Source organism: Podarcis tiliguerta (genome assembly GCF_965153285.1).
Source record: "Podarcis tiliguerta genome assembly, chromosome: 3".
Classification (NCBI taxonomy): Eukaryota; Metazoa; Chordata; class Lepidosauria; order Squamata; family Lacertidae; genus Podarcis; species Podarcis tiliguerta.
This window is the reverse complement of record NC_139536.1, coordinates 5,961,737-5,980,802: the sequence shown is the minus strand read 5'-3', so window position 1 is coordinate 5,980,802 and position 19,066 is coordinate 5,961,737. Positions and strand designations below refer to the sequence as shown.

General features: G+C 43.1%; 1 protein-coding gene across 4 annotated transcripts in view; it reads left to right on the top strand.

The window, feature by feature from the left end:
* The window catches only part of LOC310673973 (gallinacin-5-like), an 84,777-nt gene that overhangs the window by 27,763 nt on the left and 37,948 nt on the right, over positions 1 to 19,066 (top strand). For 2 of the 4 annotated variants that reach the window (XR_014509266.1, XM_083432838.1), the window contains one exon: positions 11,133 to 11,309. The exons of 1 other annotated variant lie outside the window; for it this stretch is intronic. Coding sequence is in view for 1 of the 3 variants with exons in the window: in XM_083432838.1 (XP_083288964.1) it covers positions 11,133 to 11,145 (13 nt within the window). In the remaining 2 variants the exon portion in view is untranslated. Of the gene's footprint in view, positions 1 to 9,723; positions 9,804 to 11,132; positions 11,310 to 19,066 lie in introns of those variants that run through there. One more of the 4 variants, XR_014509267.1, reaches the window with a different exon arrangement.

Sequence of the window (19,066 nt, the reverse complement as noted above, 5' to 3'; positions counted from 1 at the left end):
AAGTGAGGCACACATGGCTTATACATTATAGAGAAACTAAAGTGTGTAACTGAAGCCATCAGAGCCCCAAGGAATACCCAGAATAAAAGGCTCTATATTACATCAAGAAACATTTCCCACTAATTAGAAACTTTATACCCCAAATTTATTGGCAGACCTGTGGAAGAGACAAATCAAAATTTTATTTTGTAAAACATATTCCATAAATTTGCATAGAATTCCATAAAATCTAACCAAACTGAGAAAAGAAGAGGCTACTTTTGTTTTTCCTTACCAGTTTTACATGCAATGCCATTTTCCATATATTAAAAAAAAAGGTAAAGGACTGTTTTGACAGTTAAGTCCAGTTGCAGACAACTCTGGGGTTGCGATGCTCATCCCACTTTACAGGCTGAGGGAGCCGGCGTTTGACCAGAGACAGCTTCCGGGTCATGTGCCAGAGTGACTAAGCTGTTTACCTTCCCACCAGAGTGGTACCTATTTATCTACTTGCACTTTGATGTGCTTTCGAACTGCTAGGTGGGCAGGAGCTGGGACCGAACGGTGGGAGCTCACCCCAACATGGGGGTTCGAACCGCCGCCTTATGATCAGCAAGTCCTAGGCCCTCAGGTTTTACCCACAGCGCCACCCGCGTCCCCTTTCATTATATTACCGTGCCATAATGAAGTCAACATGTGAACATCAAAGCACAGCTGTCCTCTGAAAGTAAGCTCTCCCTCCAAGTAATGTGTTTAAAAAATGTACCTGAAAAAGTGTAATCTCATGACAATAGCAGGAAAATATAGGTTATAATAGGGGAAATTGCATAGCAGTTATGGGCATAATGGGGAAAATTCAGCAACACAGTGCACATTTTCCCTAGTAGACACACTTTGGTAGGCAATTTTGTCGGATATATACATTTTTTATGCAAAGAATTCCCACTAAAGAGATTACCACTAAAGAAACATCTCTAGAAGGAAAAGTGAGCTTCCTTTGCAAGGCCACAGAACAGCAACTGTACTCCTCTCCCTCTTCCACCCCATAATAGGCTGGCAGGTGTCCCTCTGTCTTCTTCCTCTCCATCCCTTACCTGGGGAAGCCAGGAGCAGCAAAGCGAGAACAGCCAAGCACAGGTGAAGGATCTTCATGGCTCAGGATGAGTTGTGGTGGCAAAGCCCAATGCCGGCTTTTAAGCTAAATGGAGCCCCCAAGCTTGCCAAGAGAGGGCAGGTAGGCAGATTGCATAATTGTAATTTCTTTGGGACGTTGTGACTTAGGTTGACGTGGACGAGAACGTTGCCAAAATCACGTGCCTTTGGAAAAGCACTCCTGAAACATTTATGAGGAGGATGCAATGCCCCACATAGGCAGTGCCAGGGGGATGTATCCCTCAGGTAAATGACTCACCCCTCACCTGTCCCCATCGCATTGCTGGACCCTTGCGGTTACCTGAAGGAAGGGCACTTTTCACATGCTCACCTCCCACAATGATTATTCTTAGTAGTAGCCCGTGCTCCCGCCCCCCCCCCCCCCCGTAAAAAATGTTTAGGGTTACTCTCATTTTCCTACTCATATTGAAATACTGCTCCTCAATCTGGCCAAACTTAGATTCACAAAATGTTTAGGGGTATGCGGACCCCTGCATCCCCCCCCCCCCCAGAAATAGCACTGGTAGTAGTAATAGCTTCAAACAGTTCTTCCAAAAAAAAAGAAAAGAAAATTCAAGTCCACTGATTGAAGAGGTTGAGTGGGACGTGCAGAGCAAGGAAATTTCAAAGGTGAAATGATGGACTCTTTGCTTACTTGAAGGAAGGGCAATCTTCACATGCTCTCTTGTCCTTTTTCTCATTCTTGCAATCATCATCATCATGGTGTAGTGGTTAAGAGCGGTAGTCTCCTAATCTGGGGAACCGGGTTCGCGTCTCCGCTCCTCCACATGCAGCTGCTGGGTGACCTTGGGCCAGTCACACTCTCTCAGCCCCACTCACCTCACAGAGTGTTTGTTGTGGGGGAGGAAGGGAAAGGAGAATGTTAGCCGCTTTGAGACTCCTTAAAGGGAGTGAAAGGCGGGATATCAAATCCAAACTCTTCTTCTTCTTCTTCTTCTTTTTCCTTTTTTAACTGGACTTAACTGTCAGGGGTCTTTTACATTTACCTTTTAATCCTCAGCTATTCAAACAAGATGGAGGGGAGAAGATCACAGTGAGCAAATGCCCAGCAGCTATTGAGGTTTTAGGATGGACAGTTATGGTGACCCCTTTCCACTGAGATAAACAATAGATGAAACTGAATATTAGTCTAAACAATCAAATACCATGTGATTGAAGGATTGGCAAAACCTCCCAGAGCAAAGCAACGAAAGACAGGGCTGATCCCAGAGCCTTGAGGCAGGTGAGGATGCTGCTTCAGGTGGCAGAAGCCCCCAACCAGGCAGAAGGCCCCTGGGTGCCCCTCCTGCCCTGCTGCTTCTGCCAGTGGTGGAGACATAGCTGTCAAGTGTCCCTTATTTGAAGAGACAGTCCCTTATTCCAGCGCCATGTCCTGCTGCTGTCCCTTATTGATGGATGTCCCTTAAATGTCCCTTAAATGATGTCCGTTAAATTTCAAAGGAAGCAGCTCCTCTCCCTCCCTCCCTGCCGGCCAGGGAGGAGGGAGGCTCTAACTGTGTTTCTTGGCTGTGTTGCTCACCCAATAAGAAGTCTAAGAACGAATGGGGGGTGGAGCTTGCATGCCTTGTGTGTGGCTAGTTAATGCAAGCGGAGGAGTTTTTTGAATGCTGGACGCCATTTTGTTGCACGTGCTGCTGCAAACTTTGCAGTGCAAAGCGAGGTCGGGGAGCCATCTTAAGTTGAGGCTGCATAGGCCTTGTGGTGCATGTGATTCAGATTCTATTCAGTTGAACCTCTGGTTACAAAGTTGGTTGGACAGTGTTCTCGAATCTACCAGCATGAGTTTGACCAGACTGCAGGAGGACAGGAAGACTGGAGTGCCTGGAACAGGTGAGGCTGCAGGTCACTTATTTTGGCTGCTGGTCCCTTATTTTCAAGGCTGCTGGTCCCTTATTTTCAAATGTGTAAGTTGACAGCTATGGGCGGAGAAGCACCAGCATCATCAGCACTGATTTTGGGCTGCCATTTGGGGCAATACGGGAAGTGCCGCCCTAGGCTGATTCTGCCATAGGTGTCTTTTGCAATGGACAGATTATGAAAACAACTGGCTGTGCAACCAATTAAGCATGCAATCAAAGGGCGATGTATTCAGGGACCACTTAAGTAATTGATGCCTTGTGTAACTAATGGAACAGGTAGCTGGTACTCACTGCTCTATGAAAATGACATTCTGTGTAATAAAAAGGTTGCATTACAGATACGTTGTACTGTCAGTGGTTGTTTAATTAATGAAAAACCTAATTAAGACAACTGTAAATCTTGCAGGCTGTATAATCAACCTACATAATGACTATAATGAGTTTTGTTTTGGTTAATTCTGTTTCTGAAGTAATAGAATGGCTCTAAGACATGGAAGGGAGGGAAGAGGGAGGGAGGAAAGATGAGTTTGTATCGATGCAGTTTTTACATAATGGAGGAAATAATAAAGTTTTAATGGAAAACCCAAATGGATATAGCAGACAAATGCTATATTAAAGGAGGTTAAACTGGAATCAAATAAATGATCATCAACTTGTAAAGAAACCTATTGTTCATGTTAGCAGGCATCATAAAAGTTTTCCAAGTTTTACGTAATGAAACTATTTTCTCAGTTCACAGCTCCCAATGTCAGTGAAGACAGCAGGACAAACGAACGGGAGGCAGATATAATCAGTTTGTGACAGGCCATATCCTGTGTAGAGGGAGCACAAATACCATGGTCCACAAGTGAAAGGAAAGTTCATTCAGAAGAGCATGAAACGGAGGCACAACTTCATAGGCCCCCCTAAAATAAATCTTGGCTGCACCCATGATTCCCATAATTGTAATTTCTTTGGGACGTTGTGACTTAGGGTGACATGGAAGAGAATGTTGCCAAAATCACATGCTTGTGGGAAGATATTGCTGAAATCTGGTAGTCATAGCAGTTTCCACAGAAGTAAGATCCCAACTACAGATCGCAAACATTCAGATCTGCTGCATTAATGTTTCACAAGGAGATAGCTTGGATAAAACAAAAAGTTTATGAGGAGGATGCAATGCCCTGCATAGTCAGTCCCAGGGGGATGTATCCCTCAGGTAAAAAACTCACCCCTCACCTGTTTCCATCACATTGCTGAACCCTTGTGGTTACCTGAAGGAAGAGCACCTTTCACAATAATAATTGGCCAACCTGTCCTTTCCCTTCTCCTTTCTATCGCAGAGGATGACTAAGCCATTTTATTATTTTTTATTTGTTTGTTTGTTTGTTTGTTTATTATACCGCTTTATAACTGGATGTATAGTCAGGTTCGGGAATTTGTTTAATTCTGCTTCTGCCCATGAGATTTCGGCATTTTGATAATTGTCCTTGCCAGTTATCAGTGTTGGGAGGCTGCCCTCGGCAGGTCCTGCACAGTCTGTCATGATTTATAAATTAACCGGCAACTAATGTTGACTCTGGACAATCTGTCAGGATGCTGTCAGCAGCTCCTTGCTGTTTCCCCAGGAATCCATAGAAACAAGGAATCCTTTTTTATTTCAGACTTTACAGAGAGAGGGTATAGGACCCAGCCTCTTAGATAATGATGTTGTCCCCAGTAAATCTCTACCTCACGTCTCTCCCACTTCCTAGTTTGTCATCATCAACATCATCTCCTCTACGGGTACCGCTAAGTGCCCTCTGTCTTTGAAGTCTTTGCTCTCCTACTTTTAAGTCCTGCCGGGTTCTGGGAGATGGAGCGTCTGGAATGTTTTCTAATGACAATGTGTCAGCCAGCTTGAAATAATATTGTATTTGTTATGGACTGAAGTTCTCACCCTGGGCCAGCAGGGGGATACTGTAGATAGTTATGCAAATGAAGGATCAAAAGTGATGTTCTGTGATTGGATAGTTTTAGAAAGTTGCTACAGGTACGTTGTTCTGGAGCTCTATATAAGCAGGCTGGCTGAGCTCTTCAGCTCAGTTCTGTTCTGGCCTCTGAATAATCAAGAGCTGTTTGAAGATTTGCTGTGTCGTCTGATATGTTCGCCCACAACTTAAAACTGGCGACGAGGATGGGATCGATGGACATCAGAGCACAACCAGATGTGGCCACCCTCTGAACTGAGCTGAATCACTTAGCTGAATCACTGAGCGAAATCACTGAACAGAACCAATTCAAAGCTGACTTTTCTGGCTAGAGCACTGTGTTGCAACCATCGCCCTTCACGCCGGCATCGGAATCATGGCTTCACTTGTGCCTCTACCACAGTTTGCGCCCACCTCTGAATAATGGGACTCCTACCTCCCTCGGTTCGACTGCCACCTCCAAGCCAACGAGCTGATAGAAGTATCAAAGGAATGGAAGCGGGGCCTATTCCTCAGCCTCTGTGGGCCTGAGATGTTTGAGACGGCCCAAGCATTGGTTGCGCCTGAAGCAGTACAGGCAACAACATGGGGCACGATTCAAGAGAAGCTCTGCAACCACTACGCGCCAAAGCCGTCCAAGATTGCTGCCCGCCATGCATTCTACCACCAGAACCAGTCAGAGGGGGAGTCAATTAACAACTACACTGCCGCCCTCCGACAAGCTGCAATGCACTGTGAGTTCCGAGACTTAGACGATGCCCTGATGGATCAAATTGTCTGTGGGGTCTGGGACATCCGTCTGCAACAGCGTCTCTTCGCCAAGCCAGACCTCACCCTACAGGAAGCCATTGAGGAGGCCGTGGCCTCGGAAGCTGCCAAACGCTTCGCCCAGGAGATCCGCAAGGCCAGCAGCCTGCATCTTGCTAGGAAGCCAGTTCCAGTGCATCATGAAGAGGCCAGCAGTGATGAGGCATCCTCCAGTGAAGACGATGACGTGCACCAGACAAAGCGGGAGTGCAGGACATTCCAAAAGAAGTCCAAGGGCCAATCGGAATGTGCTGGCTGCGGAGGCAACCATTCCCGTGCCAAGTGTTGATTCAGAGATGCCATCTGTCGGAAGTGTTCCAGAAGGGGCCACATCGCTAAGGTCTGCCGATAGGCTCCATCTGACACACACCCCTCACCGACTCGCAAGTCCAAGTCTTCACTCCAGTCCGCCAAGGAAAGCTGTTTTGCTCTCACCAACTGCCGCTGCCCGTCTGGAACCACGATTATCCAAACTGACTCGCCTACGTGACGCAAGCTGGACGTCACAGTGCTCATTGAAGGAGCTCCATGTGACATGGAGATCGACACCGGGTCTGCCCTGTCCATCGTGTCTTGGAGCACCATCAAAAGACTGGTACCTAGAGTGTTCAAAAGGCAACTCGACTCTCACTGTGTACACCTGAGAAAGGAGTTTTGGAGCCGGTTGACCACGTCAAGTGGGAAACCCCCATCGTCATGCCTGTCAAGCCAGAGTGGTCGGTGAGAATCTATGCTGACTACAAGTGCACGATCAACAAGGCACTTCAGCAGCACACTTATCTGGTTCTTGTTGTCCAACACCTGCTGCATTCCCTGGGTGAGGGTAAGGTCTTCGCTAAGCTGGACCATGCCCAAGCCTATCAACAACTGCCCGTCGATGATGCCACTGCTGAAGCCCAGACGATCATCACCCACCGAGGGGCAGTCCGTTGCCACCGGTTGCAGTTCAGGGTGAGTGTGGCTCCTGGAATCTTCCAAAGCCTTATGGAGCGTCTCCTGCAAGGGCTTCCAGGGATGGTACCATATTTTGATGACGTCTTGGTGTCCGCAGACTCACACCAGCAGCTGTTCGAGCGCCACCATGCCGTGCTGACCAGGTTCCAGGAGGCCGGGCTCAAGGTAAAGAGGGAGAAGTGTCATCTGATATGTTCACCCACAACTTAACAGTATTCTCCTGTTAATTATTTGCATTTTGTATTTGACTATGTGTGGGGGGTTTTTTGGGGGGGGGGTATTGAGTTGCTTTTTATTTTTATTAGGTATTTTGTGGTATTATATCTTAATTTTATTCTGTGAACTGCCCTGAAACCCCCAGTTATAAAGTGGTATATTGAATAAGTAAGTAAGTGACGAGGGTGGTGCTGTTAGGGACGCGGGTGGCGCTGTGGGTTAAACCATAGAGCCTAGGACTTGCTGATCAGAAGGTTGGCAGTTTGAATCCCTGCGACAGGGTGAGCTCCCGTTGCTCGGTCCCTGCTCCTGCCAACCTGGGGGGAGGAATAAAATTTTCCCCCTTTATATCCCCCCCAAAAAACTAGGTGCGCCTTATGGGCCGGTGTGTCCTATGGGGCGAAAAATACGGTAATTGTTGCAGAAGGGAACTTCAGCTTAGTAAATGAGAATCAAACAAGTGTCCAGAGGAAAGTATCATTTCTGCTCCCCACACCCTGCCCCTATTTGTAGCATTTTTTGGATCAATCATTTTGAGGAGCCTCTGATCTGAGAAGCTTTAGGCTACCACCCTAAATGGGCATCCCTTCTCGGATTTAGCCAAAGGGAGCCAGTGGACTGAGAAAATAGTTTCATTACGTAAAACGTGGAAAACTTTTATGATGCCTGCTAACATGAACAATAGGTTTCTTAACAAGTTGGTGGTCATTTATCTGATTCCAGTTTGTTGTTGTTGTTTAGTCGTTTAGTTGTGTTCGACTCTTCGTGACCCCATGGACCAGAGCCCGCCAGGCAGTTTAACCTCCTTAAATATAGCATTTGTCCGCTGTCAAAATCCATTTGAGTTTTCCATTAAAACTTTATTATTTCCTCCATTATGTAAAAACTGCATCGATACAAACTCATCTTTCCTCGCTCCCTCTTCCCTTCTTCCGTGTCTTAGAGCCATTATATTCCTTCAGAAACAGAATTAACCAAAACAAAACTCATTATACTCATTATGTAGGTTGATTATACAGCCTGCAAGATTTACAGTTGTCTTAATTAGGTTTTTCATTAATTAAACAACCACTGGCAGTACAAAGTATCTCCATTGCAACATTTTTATTACAAAGAATGTCATTTTCATACAGCAGTGAGTACCAGCTACCTGTTCCATTAGTTACACAAAGCATCAATTACTTAAGTGGTCCCTGAATACATCGTCCTTTGATTGCAAGCTTAATTGGTTGCACAGCCAGTTGTTTTCATACTTTGTCCATTGCAAAAGACACCTATGGCAGAATCAGCCTAGGGCGGCACTTCCCATATTGCCCCAAATGCCAGTGATCTTGTCCAAAATCAGTGCTGATGCTGCTGGTGCTTCTCCTCCACTGGCAGAAGCAGCAGGGCAGGAGGGGCACCCATGGGCCTTGTGCCTGGTTGGGGGCTTCTGCCACCTGGAGCAGCGTCCTCACCTGCCTCAAGGCTTGTCCGGCTCTGGGATCAGCCCTGTCTCTGATTGCTTTGCTCTGGGAGGTTTTGCCAGTTCCTCTTGATCGAATCCTTCAATCACATGGTATTTGATTGTTTAGATTAAGAATTAAAAGGTAAAGGTAAAGGGTAAAAGGTAAAGGGAGAAAGGAAAGGACAGGTTGGCCAATTATGATGGGGTGCAGAGTGGAACATGGCAGGCGGAGCAAGCAGAGAAGCAGAGCCCCTACTGTTTGAAAATATTTTTGTAAGTTCCATTGAGTCTAGTTAGAAAAAGGTGTTTGAGAAAAAGGATGATGATGATGATGATGATTGCAAGAATGAGAAAAAGGACAAGAGACCATGTGAAGATTGCCCTTCCTTCAAGTAAGCAAAGAGTCCATCATTTCACCTTTCAAATCTCCTTGCCCTGCATATCCCACTCAACCTCTTCAATCAGTGGACTTGAATCTCTTTTTTTTTTGGAAGAACTGTTTGAAGCTATTACTACTACCAGTGCTATTTCCGGGGGGGATGCAGGGGTCCGCATACCCCTAAACATTTTCTGAATCTAAGTTTGGCCAGATTGAGGAGCAGTATTTCAACATGAGTAGGAAAATGAAAGTAACCCTAAACATTTTTTACGGGGGTGGGGGGGAGCACTGACAACTACTAAGAATAATCATTGTGGGAAGCGAGCATGTGAAAAGTGCCCTTCCTTCAGGTAACCGCAAGGGTCCAGCAATGCGATGGGGACAGGTGAGGGGTGAGTCATTTACCTGAGGGATACATCCCCCTGGCACTGCCACTGAGCCTCCTGGGCTTGCCGATCAGAAGGTTGGCGGTTTGAATCCCCACGGTGGGGTGAGCTCCCATTGCTCAGTCGCAGCTCCTGCCAACCTAGCAATTTGAAAGCACACCAAAGTGAAAGTAGATAAATAGGTACCGCTCTGGTGGGAAGGTAAACAGCTTAGTCATGCTGGCCACTTGGGGCTCTGATGGCTTCAGTTACACACTTTAGTTTCTCTATAACTTATAAGCCATGTGTGCCTCACTTCTTGCTGTCGTGTTTCGTGGACTGACACCTTCCACTCATGAGCAAATATCTGGATAAGCACATTTCCCTTTTCTTCCTGTGAATATAGCAAGGGTGGTAAACACCAGTGACCAGTGGCAGGGGTGGGGGTGGGGTGGGGTAGGAGTTGGGATGCCACAGCACCCAGAGAGTCACAGAGCCACTCCTGTTCAAAGGGCTGTGGAGTTGTTCCTCTCTTTCATCCTATTGTGATTTAACTTCCTTCTCCCCACTTATGTTTGTTTCTCTCTTTGCACAGGATCTGCACAGTACCGGGAACCTAATAATGCTAGGGAGTGCCATGGTGCCAATGCTGCTTGCTACCCTAGACGTTGTCCCAAGAGTTATCAAAGGATTGGAAGCTGTATGTTTGATTATCACTGTTGCAGAAGGTAATTTCAGCTGACCAAATGAGAATTACACCTCCTGCTCCTCTCCCATTACCCTCTGGATTGATCATTTTAAGTACCCAATGCAGAGTCCCCTAAACTGATCATCCTTTGCATGCAAGCTCAATTGCTCCATTGCAAAAATAAAAATAAAAATACCTATGCCAGAATCAGCCAAGGGTGGCACATCCCATTTTGCCGCTTGATGCAAAATGCTAATTGCTGCTTGGCCATTCTGCCGGCACGGCTCTTAAGCCCATCTACCTGCTTCTCCTGCCATGGCCTGATCTGCCGCTGAAACACACCATACCCTGTTAACTGCAGGCACAGAAGCGGCACTACCATTGTTGCCCATTTTAAGCAAGATGGTGCCGAGTTCTTTCCCCACAGTCAGAGGCAGAGGGGCACCTTTAGGTTTGTTGTCTGAGGGGCTTCTGCCACCAGAAGCAGGGTCCTCACCTGCCTCATGGCTGGTCCAGCTGTCTTTGGCCCCTTTGCCCTGTGAGCTTATGCCAGTTCGCCTTTGACAAATCCCTAAACCAAACCGGATCGGCACATTTAATTTGTTGTGCAGCTTCACCCATTGTTTATCTCAGTGCCTAAGGGATGTCCATTCTGCAGCTTTAACAGATGCTGGGCACTTACTCTGTGTGGTGTCCTGCCCTCCACCATTTAAGATTACCTCAGTTTCACATCCCACACATTCCATGCAAATCTCCCACTTTCAATTCCAAGCAGCTTCATTCTTATTTTATATTTTAAAGAACCTGAGGCAGTAGACTTTTGTCTTGGGTCCAGGCAAAGAAATTAGCAACTGGACTGAATGAACCCCAGGGTGCCAGTTCTCCCGTGTTTCTCAAAACATTGTCACAAACTGGTGAGCAAGCTTCCTGTTTCCCCAGAACTCTTCCTCAGGGCCACATAGACAACAAATCCCTGCCGTGCATAGCATCCAGTCTGCAGGAGAATATTGGGGACCTTGCAAGCTCCCTCACTATTCTGTGACATATTTAATTGTACCTAGAAAAGAAAGTCCTCCCTGGGGTAAGGATGTTTGAGAGACTGGATTCAATTCTCATCGAAAGGTGAATCTATGTAATTCGTAGTTTCTGGAAATGAAAAACTGAAACAGACCTATCCCTACCCAACGGTTTATTATCATGAAATCTTTCTTGTGGTCCAACATGCCTTGCTTTGTATTTTCGTGTCTCAAACATGGTCACTTTGCTATGAAACTATGTTAACTGTTGTCTTTTTGTTGCTGGTTTCTATGTTTTAGACGAGAGGAGTGATAGATGCCTTTGAAAAGTGGAAGATGCTCCCTCTCTTTGAGAGCCGCTGGATCCCGCTTGATCCCCAGCTAGGGACTTCTTCTCCAAAGCATCCAGATTGAAAAAGCAACATTTTCAAGGCTTACATGAGCTTGTATCTTGCAATAAAAGCAGATCCAAAAGCCTTTTCACCTCTGTTTTTCATTTCTAAACATGAGTGTTCTTGCTAGTGAAGCCAAAATGGCACCTTACGTCCATGAGAAGGAGGTGTCAGCAGGCATGGTTTGTGGAGAGGCCCAAAACGTCATTAGAAAGAAAGACTAAAAGGGGGTGAGGATCCCTCAAAACAGTCTAGTGAGGAGGACTGGGCCACAATGTGGAAAATGAAGAGTGACAAAATATTTTGGGTGGTACAAGAAGGAGAAGAAATTCTGTTCAGTTTCCCTTTAAATAGTAAAGTGAGTTGTGCTCATTTAAAAAGTATGCCAATTGAAATATAGTCATCCTTCCAAATTCTCAGGTCTCTGAATTTTGGGGTTATTAAACTGACCAGACCAGATCTGGAAGTTTCCTCTGATAGATTCTAGGCCCCTCCAGCCACAGGATTACAGGATGGGAAGTAGCCCAGGCTTTTACAGAAACTAGCTCCACAAAGCCCACTCATTACAGTATATTAGGCATAATTGCAGGCACATGTGCCTACCAGGAAGAATTCTTCATCCTAGGATCCCATGGCATCCAGCCTGGTGAGATAAGAGAATGCACGTCCATCCCTCTCTATGGCAACAGAGCTCACTCTTTTAAGATGTGAATGGTGGGTACTTAGCTGAATGGCTATACAGCGGTACCTTGGTTCTCAACATAATCCGTTCTGGAAGTGCCTTCCAAAACCAAAGCGTTCCAAAACTAAGGTGCGCTTTCCCATAGAAATTAATACAAAATGGATTAATCCATTCCAGACTTTTAAAAACAACCCCTAAAGCATCAATTTAACATGAATTTTACTATCTAATGAGACCATTGATCCATGAAGTGAAAACAATCAACATATCAAATACCACATACCAAATGTGCTCTTAAATCATTTAAAAACACACAAACTAAACAAATTACACATAAACTATAGGATCAGAAATAAAGATACTAAGAAGTATGTTTCTGGAGTTCTGCAGACATCCTGACTACTCTTAAGATGGGTGGGGTATAAATAGTAAAATTATTATTCATAATAAAACAGGATGTCCCTATTTTCATGGAAGAAATTTGGGAGGTTTTCTTAAGAACAGCAAGGAACCCTATATGGAGAAAACAATGGGGAGACTCCACCTGTTTATCTTCCAGGTTAGCAGAGTTTGTAACCAGAAATGTTTCTAACCTGAAGCGTTTGTAACTTGAGGTACCACTGTGGTAAAATTATTATTCATAATAAAAAAGGATGTCTCTATTTCAATGTAAGCAATTTGGTTTTTTTGTTTTTTTAATAATATTTTATTAAGATTTTCACACACAAAAAAAGAAAAATACAAAAATGAAAAATAAAGAACAATTAAAAACATTTCAATCTTTCATGACATATCTTTCAATTATTTGTTTCTCGGACCTCCCCACACCTCCCCTCTTTGTATTCCAATTCAATTTATTTATTCAGCAAATCCTTTCCCTCTTTACTTTTACCTTATCTTGATCTTAATATATTATGACTTTAACTTTCCACCTGTTAACATTCCATTTTTGCATATTTTTTCATAACATTATTGCTGAAAACCCCTTAACCTCAATCCAACATCATTCTAATATTCATTAATTAATTTTGCAATATTTCTGTAAATAGTCTTTAAATTTCTTCCAGTCTTCTTCCACCAGCTCTTCTCCCTGGTCTCGGATTCTGCCAGTCATTTCCGCCAATTCCATATAGTCGATCACCTTCATCTGCCATTCTTCCAGAGTGGGTAATTCTTGTGTCTTCCAATACTTCGCGATGAGTATTCTTGCTGCTGTTGTAGCATACATAAAAAAAGTTCTGTCCTTCTTTCACACCAATAGGCCGACCATGCCCAGGAGAAAGGCCTCTGGTTTCTTCAGGAAGGTATATTTAAATACCTTTTTCATTTCATTATATGTCATCTCCCAGAATGCCTTAATCCTTGGGCACGTCCACCAAAGGTGAAAGAATGTACCTTCAGTCTCTTTACATTTCCAACATTTGTTATCGGGCAAATGATAGATTTTTGCTAGCTTGACTGGTGTCATGTACCACCTGTATATCATTTTCATAATATTCTCTCTTAAGGCATTGCATGCCGTAAATTTCATACCTGTGGTCCATAACTGTTCCCAGTCAGCCATCATAATGTTATGTCCAACATCTTGTGCCCATTTAATCATAGCAGATTTTACTGTTTCATCCTGAGTATTCCATTTCAGCAGCAAGTTATACATTTTTGACAAAATCTTAGTTTTGGGTTCTAACAATTCTGTTTCCAATTTTGATTTTTCCACCTGGAAGCCAGTTTTCTTATCCAATTTATATGCCTCCATTATCTGATAATAATGAAGCCAGTCTCGCACTTTGTTTTTTAGCTTTTCAAAACTCTGCAATTTCAATTTATCTCCCTCTTGTTCCAAGATTTCCCAATATTTCGGCCATTTGGCCTCCATATTGAGCTTTTTCACAGCCTTCACTTCCATCGGTGACAACCACCTTGGGGTTTTATTTTCAAGTAGGTCTTTATATCTTATGCAGACATTAAACAATGCTTTCCTGACAATATGATTTTTAAATGTTTTATGCACTTTAACCTTTTCATACCACAGATATGCATGCCATCCAAATGTGTTATTGAAACCTTCTAAATCTAAAATGTCTGTATTTTCAAGAAGCAGCCATTCTTTCAACCAGCAGAAAGCTGCTGATTCATAATATAGTTTAAGGTCTGGCAGGGCAAATCCACCTCTTTCCTTTGCATCAGTTAGTATTTTAAATTTTATTCTTGGCTTCTTGCCCTGCCAGACAAATCTAGAGATGTCTTTCTGCCGCTTCTTGAAGCAATCCATTTTGTCAATAACTTGCAATGTTTGAAAGAAAAATAACATTCTAGGCAATACATTCATTTTGATCGCTGCAATACGGCCTAGCAGTGAAAGCTTCAAATTTGACCAGATTTCCAAATCTTTTTTCACCTCCATCCAACATTTTTCATAGTTGTCTTTAAACAAGTTCCCATTCTTGGCTGTCATGTTAATCCCCAAGTATTTCACTTTCTTAACCACTGTTAAACCTGTCTCATTCTGAAACCTCTCTCTCTCTCTCAGTCCCTGTTAAGTTTTTTTCTAAAACCTTTGTTTTTAACTTATTCAATTTAAATCCTGCAACTTGACTAAATTCTTGAATCGTTCTAAAACTCTTTTCGTACTAGATTCTGGCTCCTGTAAAGTCAAAACTAAATCATCTGCGAATGATCTTAATTTATATTGTTTAGCTCCGACCTGTATCCCTTTAACCAATTGGTCCCTTCTAATCATGTTCAAAAGGACCTCCAGGACCGATATAAAAAGCAATGGGGAGATTGGGCAACCTTGTCGTGTTCCTTTTCTATCCTGAATTCCTCCGTCACAACATTATTGACAATTAGTTTGGCCTTTTGTTCAGAATAAATTGCACCTATATAATTTTCAAACCCTTGTCCTACCCCCACCCCCTGGAGATTCTTCTTCATAAAACTCCAAGAAATATTGTCAAAGGCTTTCTCCGCGTCCACAAAAATCAAAACTGCCTTAGTGTTAATATTCTCTTGTAACAATTCCAGAATGTTAATTATGTTTCCCATAGTGTCAGATAAGTGTCTACCCAGGAGAAAACCTGCTTGGTCTTTATGAATCTCTTCTACTAAAACTTTTTTTAGTCTTTTAGCCAGAATATCTGCATAAATTTTGTAATCCACATTTAGCAATGATATAGGGCGGTAGTTCTTGAGCTGTGTCTTTTCAGTCTCTGTTTTCGGTATAAGTGTGATGTACGCTTCCTTCCATGATTCTGGTGCCCTTCTCCCTTCCAATATTTCATTACAAACTTCCTTCAAAGGTTGTACCAACCATTCTTTCAACGATTTGTAATATCTAGAAGTCAATCCATCTGGCCCTGGAGATTTACCTAATTGCATGTTCTGAATAGCACTTTCTACCTCTTGTTCAGTTATTTTATAATTCAGCCTCAATTTGTTTTCTTGAGAGATTCTTTGTAGTCCATTTAATTTCAAAAATTGATCTATATCAGTCTCTTTCTGTGGCCGTTGTGTATATAGTTGTTTCAAGTACCTCTGGAAACATTTTCTAATCTCAGCTGGATTCTGTATAGTCTTTCCTTCCACTTCTAAATTAGTGATGGTATTTAATTTTTGTCTTTTTCTCATTTGCCAAGCTAACAATTTCCCACATTTATTTGCCAACTCAAATGTCTTTTGTCTCATTTGTCTAATTTTCCATTCTATCTCTTGATTTATCATTTGCATATATTGTACTTGGTATAACTTTATTTCTCTCAGAATTTCTTGTGACTTTGGTTTTACTCTCAATCTCTTCTCACTTTCCTTTATTTTCTCCAAAATTTTGTCTTTCTTTTCATTTGAGCTCTCCTCTTCAATGCATTGTGTTGTATCAGAAATCCTCTCATAACGGCTTTACTTGCGTCCCAGATTACTCTTTTTTCAACTGTAGTATTCATATTTATCTCAAAGTAATCTCTCAAGGTTTTTTGAGCCTTCTTAGTTACTTCTTCGTCTCTAAATAGGGTGTCATTCATCCTCCATCTGAAGGAGCCAATTGGTGTTAAGTTCATTTCCATCTTCACAGCATTATGGTCAGAGCAAGTTTTGGGGCAGATTTCCACTTTTCTTGTCTTTGGTGCCATGCCTCTAGTTATCCATATTTGGTCAATTCTTGTCCATGCCATTTTGGCTTCAGAGAAGAAGGTTCCCCCTCTCCCCAAGGGGTTTTTTGTTCTCCAGATATCAACTAAGTCCAAATTGTCTGTCATCTCAAAAAAGGTTTTCGGTAGTCTACCATCTTTAGTAACTACCTGTCTTTGTGCCTTATCCATATTTGTAGAAACCACTCCGTTCATATCCCCCATCAAAATCACATTATAGTCCAAATAGTCTGTCAATATCTCATGCAACTTCTTAAAAAATTCAGATTTCCCCTCATTTGGTGCATATACACCTACTATCAAAAACTTCTCTCCATGTATTTGAATTTCAACTGCCACAAATCTTCCTTGGTCATCCTTGAATATAAATTTCGGTGATAGGCTCTCCCTTACATAGATCACTACTCCTCTTTTTTTAACTTTGTCCAATGAAATAAATTCCTGACCCAGTCTTTTATTAATCAATACTTTTCTATGTAGCCTTATCACATGAGTTTCCTGTAAGCAAATCAAGTCCAATAGTTCCTTTTTTAATAAATGAAAGATCTTTCTCCTTTTCTGAGGGGAGTTTAGACCATTACAATTCCAACTTAATAGTTGCAGAGACATGATGTAGTTACCTTGCTTTCCCTCCGACTGCACCCAATGCTTCTTCTTGCTCTGTCAGTGGTGTCACCTTCTCCAAGTTGTCCAAATCAAGAAGTATTTTTGCCTTGTCTATTGTTCCTCTTTCCAATACTCTTCGCTCCTCTCCAAGTTCTTTCTGTAAGTCTTCCCCGTAGTCTTTCAGAAATCTGTCTTTGTCGTCCACAGATCTTATTTTAATCTTTCTTCCTTTGATACTAAACGATAGGACTTGGTGGAATTCCCACCTGAAGATAATCTTGTTACTTCTCAGCAGGGCAACCAAATCTCCGTAGTTTGATCTAAGTTCCAAAAGGTACTTTGGAATATCCTTGAATATCTCCACTTTTGATTGATGTATTTTCAGGGCCTTCTGGAAATACAGACCCAAGATTTTGTCTCTCTCCTCTTTTGATCTGAGGGTAATCAAACAGTCTCTCACCTTATTCTTCTTTCCCCCTCTTCCAAGCCTAAATGCGCTCACTATCTTGAACTCTTCCTTCCCCAAATCTAAATTCCAAAAGTCTGCAAATTAATGCATAAGAAAGTCACTCAGCTTATCTTTCTCAAATTCAGGAACAGCCCTGATCCTTAGGTTTGTTTGTTTCTCCTTCAGTTCAATCATAGACAACATTAACCTATGGTCTTCCAATTGTCTTTGTATCAGTGGTATTTTTTCTTCTGTGGCCACTGCTATCTCCTTAGCTTCTTCAGCTGTCTTCCTGGTCGTGGTAGATTCCTGGAAGGAAATCGTCTCTGTATTAGTAGTCACTTTCTGTCCCAAATTATTAATACTTGAAGTATTTTGATCAATTTTAGTTGATGCTTCCGTAACTCGTTTATTTGTTTCAGCTACTTCTGCAGTTAAATTGTCCGAAGATTCATTAATTTTAGCTAATCCCGCAGCTAGAAATTCTTCCATTGATGTACCTTTTGGTTTAGGTTGTGCAGGAGCACCCCCTGATGGGCCAGATGTTGAAGCTCTTCTCTGCAGTCCAATATCCATGCGAAAGGATCTACCAGACCTCGTTGTTTTTTCCTGAAGCAATTCTATCTTCTCTTTTCCATCTGCCATAACACTCTAGATAACTCTCAAGGTCAGTCCCACGGCTGAAGTTTGTTTTGCAGTGGAAATTTCCCCCAGCCCAGTTGTTATTGTAACAGTTCCAACATCCACTAGGGGGACACAGTAGCAATCATAAGTTGTTACTTTAATAACAGTAACCTTTTTTTTTAATCCCCCATTCACCAAATGGTCAATGGAAGCAATTTGAGAGGATTTCAAAAGAAACCTCCAAAGAAGGAGACTCCACCACACTCCTTGGCAGCAAATTCCACTGTCGAACAGCTCTTACTGTCAGGAAGTTCTTCCTAATGTTTAGGTGGAATCTTCTTTCTTGTAGTTTGGATCCATTGCTCCGTGCCCGCTTCTCTGGAGCAGCAAAAAACAACCTTTCTCCCTCCTCTATGTGACATCCTTTTATATATTTGAACATGGCTATCATATCACCCCTTAACCTCCTCTTCTCCAGGCTAAACATGCCCAGCTCCCTTAGCCGTTCCTCATAAGGCATCGTTTCCAGGCCTTTAACCATTTTGGTTGCCCTCCTCTGGACACGTTCCAGTTTGTCAGTGTCCTTCTTGAACTGTGGTGCCCAGAACTGGACACAGTACTCCAGGTGAGGTCTGACCAGAGCAGAATACAGTAGCACTATTACTTCCCTTGATCTAGATGCTATACTCCTATTGATGCAGCCCAGAATTGCATTGGCTTTTTTAGCTGCCGCGTCACACTGTTGGTTCATGTCAAGTTTGTGGTCAACCAAGACTCCTAGATCCTTTTCACATGTACTGCTCTCAAGCCAGGTGTCACCCATCTTGTATTTGTGCCTCTCATTTTTTTTGCCCAAGTGCAATACTTTACATTTCTCCCTGTTAAAGTTCATCATGTTTGTTTTGGCCCAGTTCTCTAATCTGTCAAGGTCGTTTTGAAGTGTGATCCTGTCCTCTGGGGTGTTAGCCACCCCTCCCAGTCTGGTGTCATCTGCAAATTTGATCAGGATGCCCTTGAGTCCATCATCCAAGTCGTTGATAAAGATGTTGAATAAGACCGGGCCCAAGACAGAACCCTGTGGCACCCCACTAGTCATTCTTCTCCAGGATGAAGATGAACCATTGATGAGCACCCTTTGGGTCCGGTCAGTCAGCCACTTACAAATCCACTGAGTGGTAGCATGGTCAAGACAGCATTTTACCAGCTTCTTTACAAGAATATCATGGGGCACCTTGTCAAATGCCTTGCTGAAATCAAGGTAGGCTACATCCACTGCGTTCCCTTCATCTACCAGGCTTGTAATTCTGTCAAAAAATGAGATCAGGTTAGTCTGACATGAC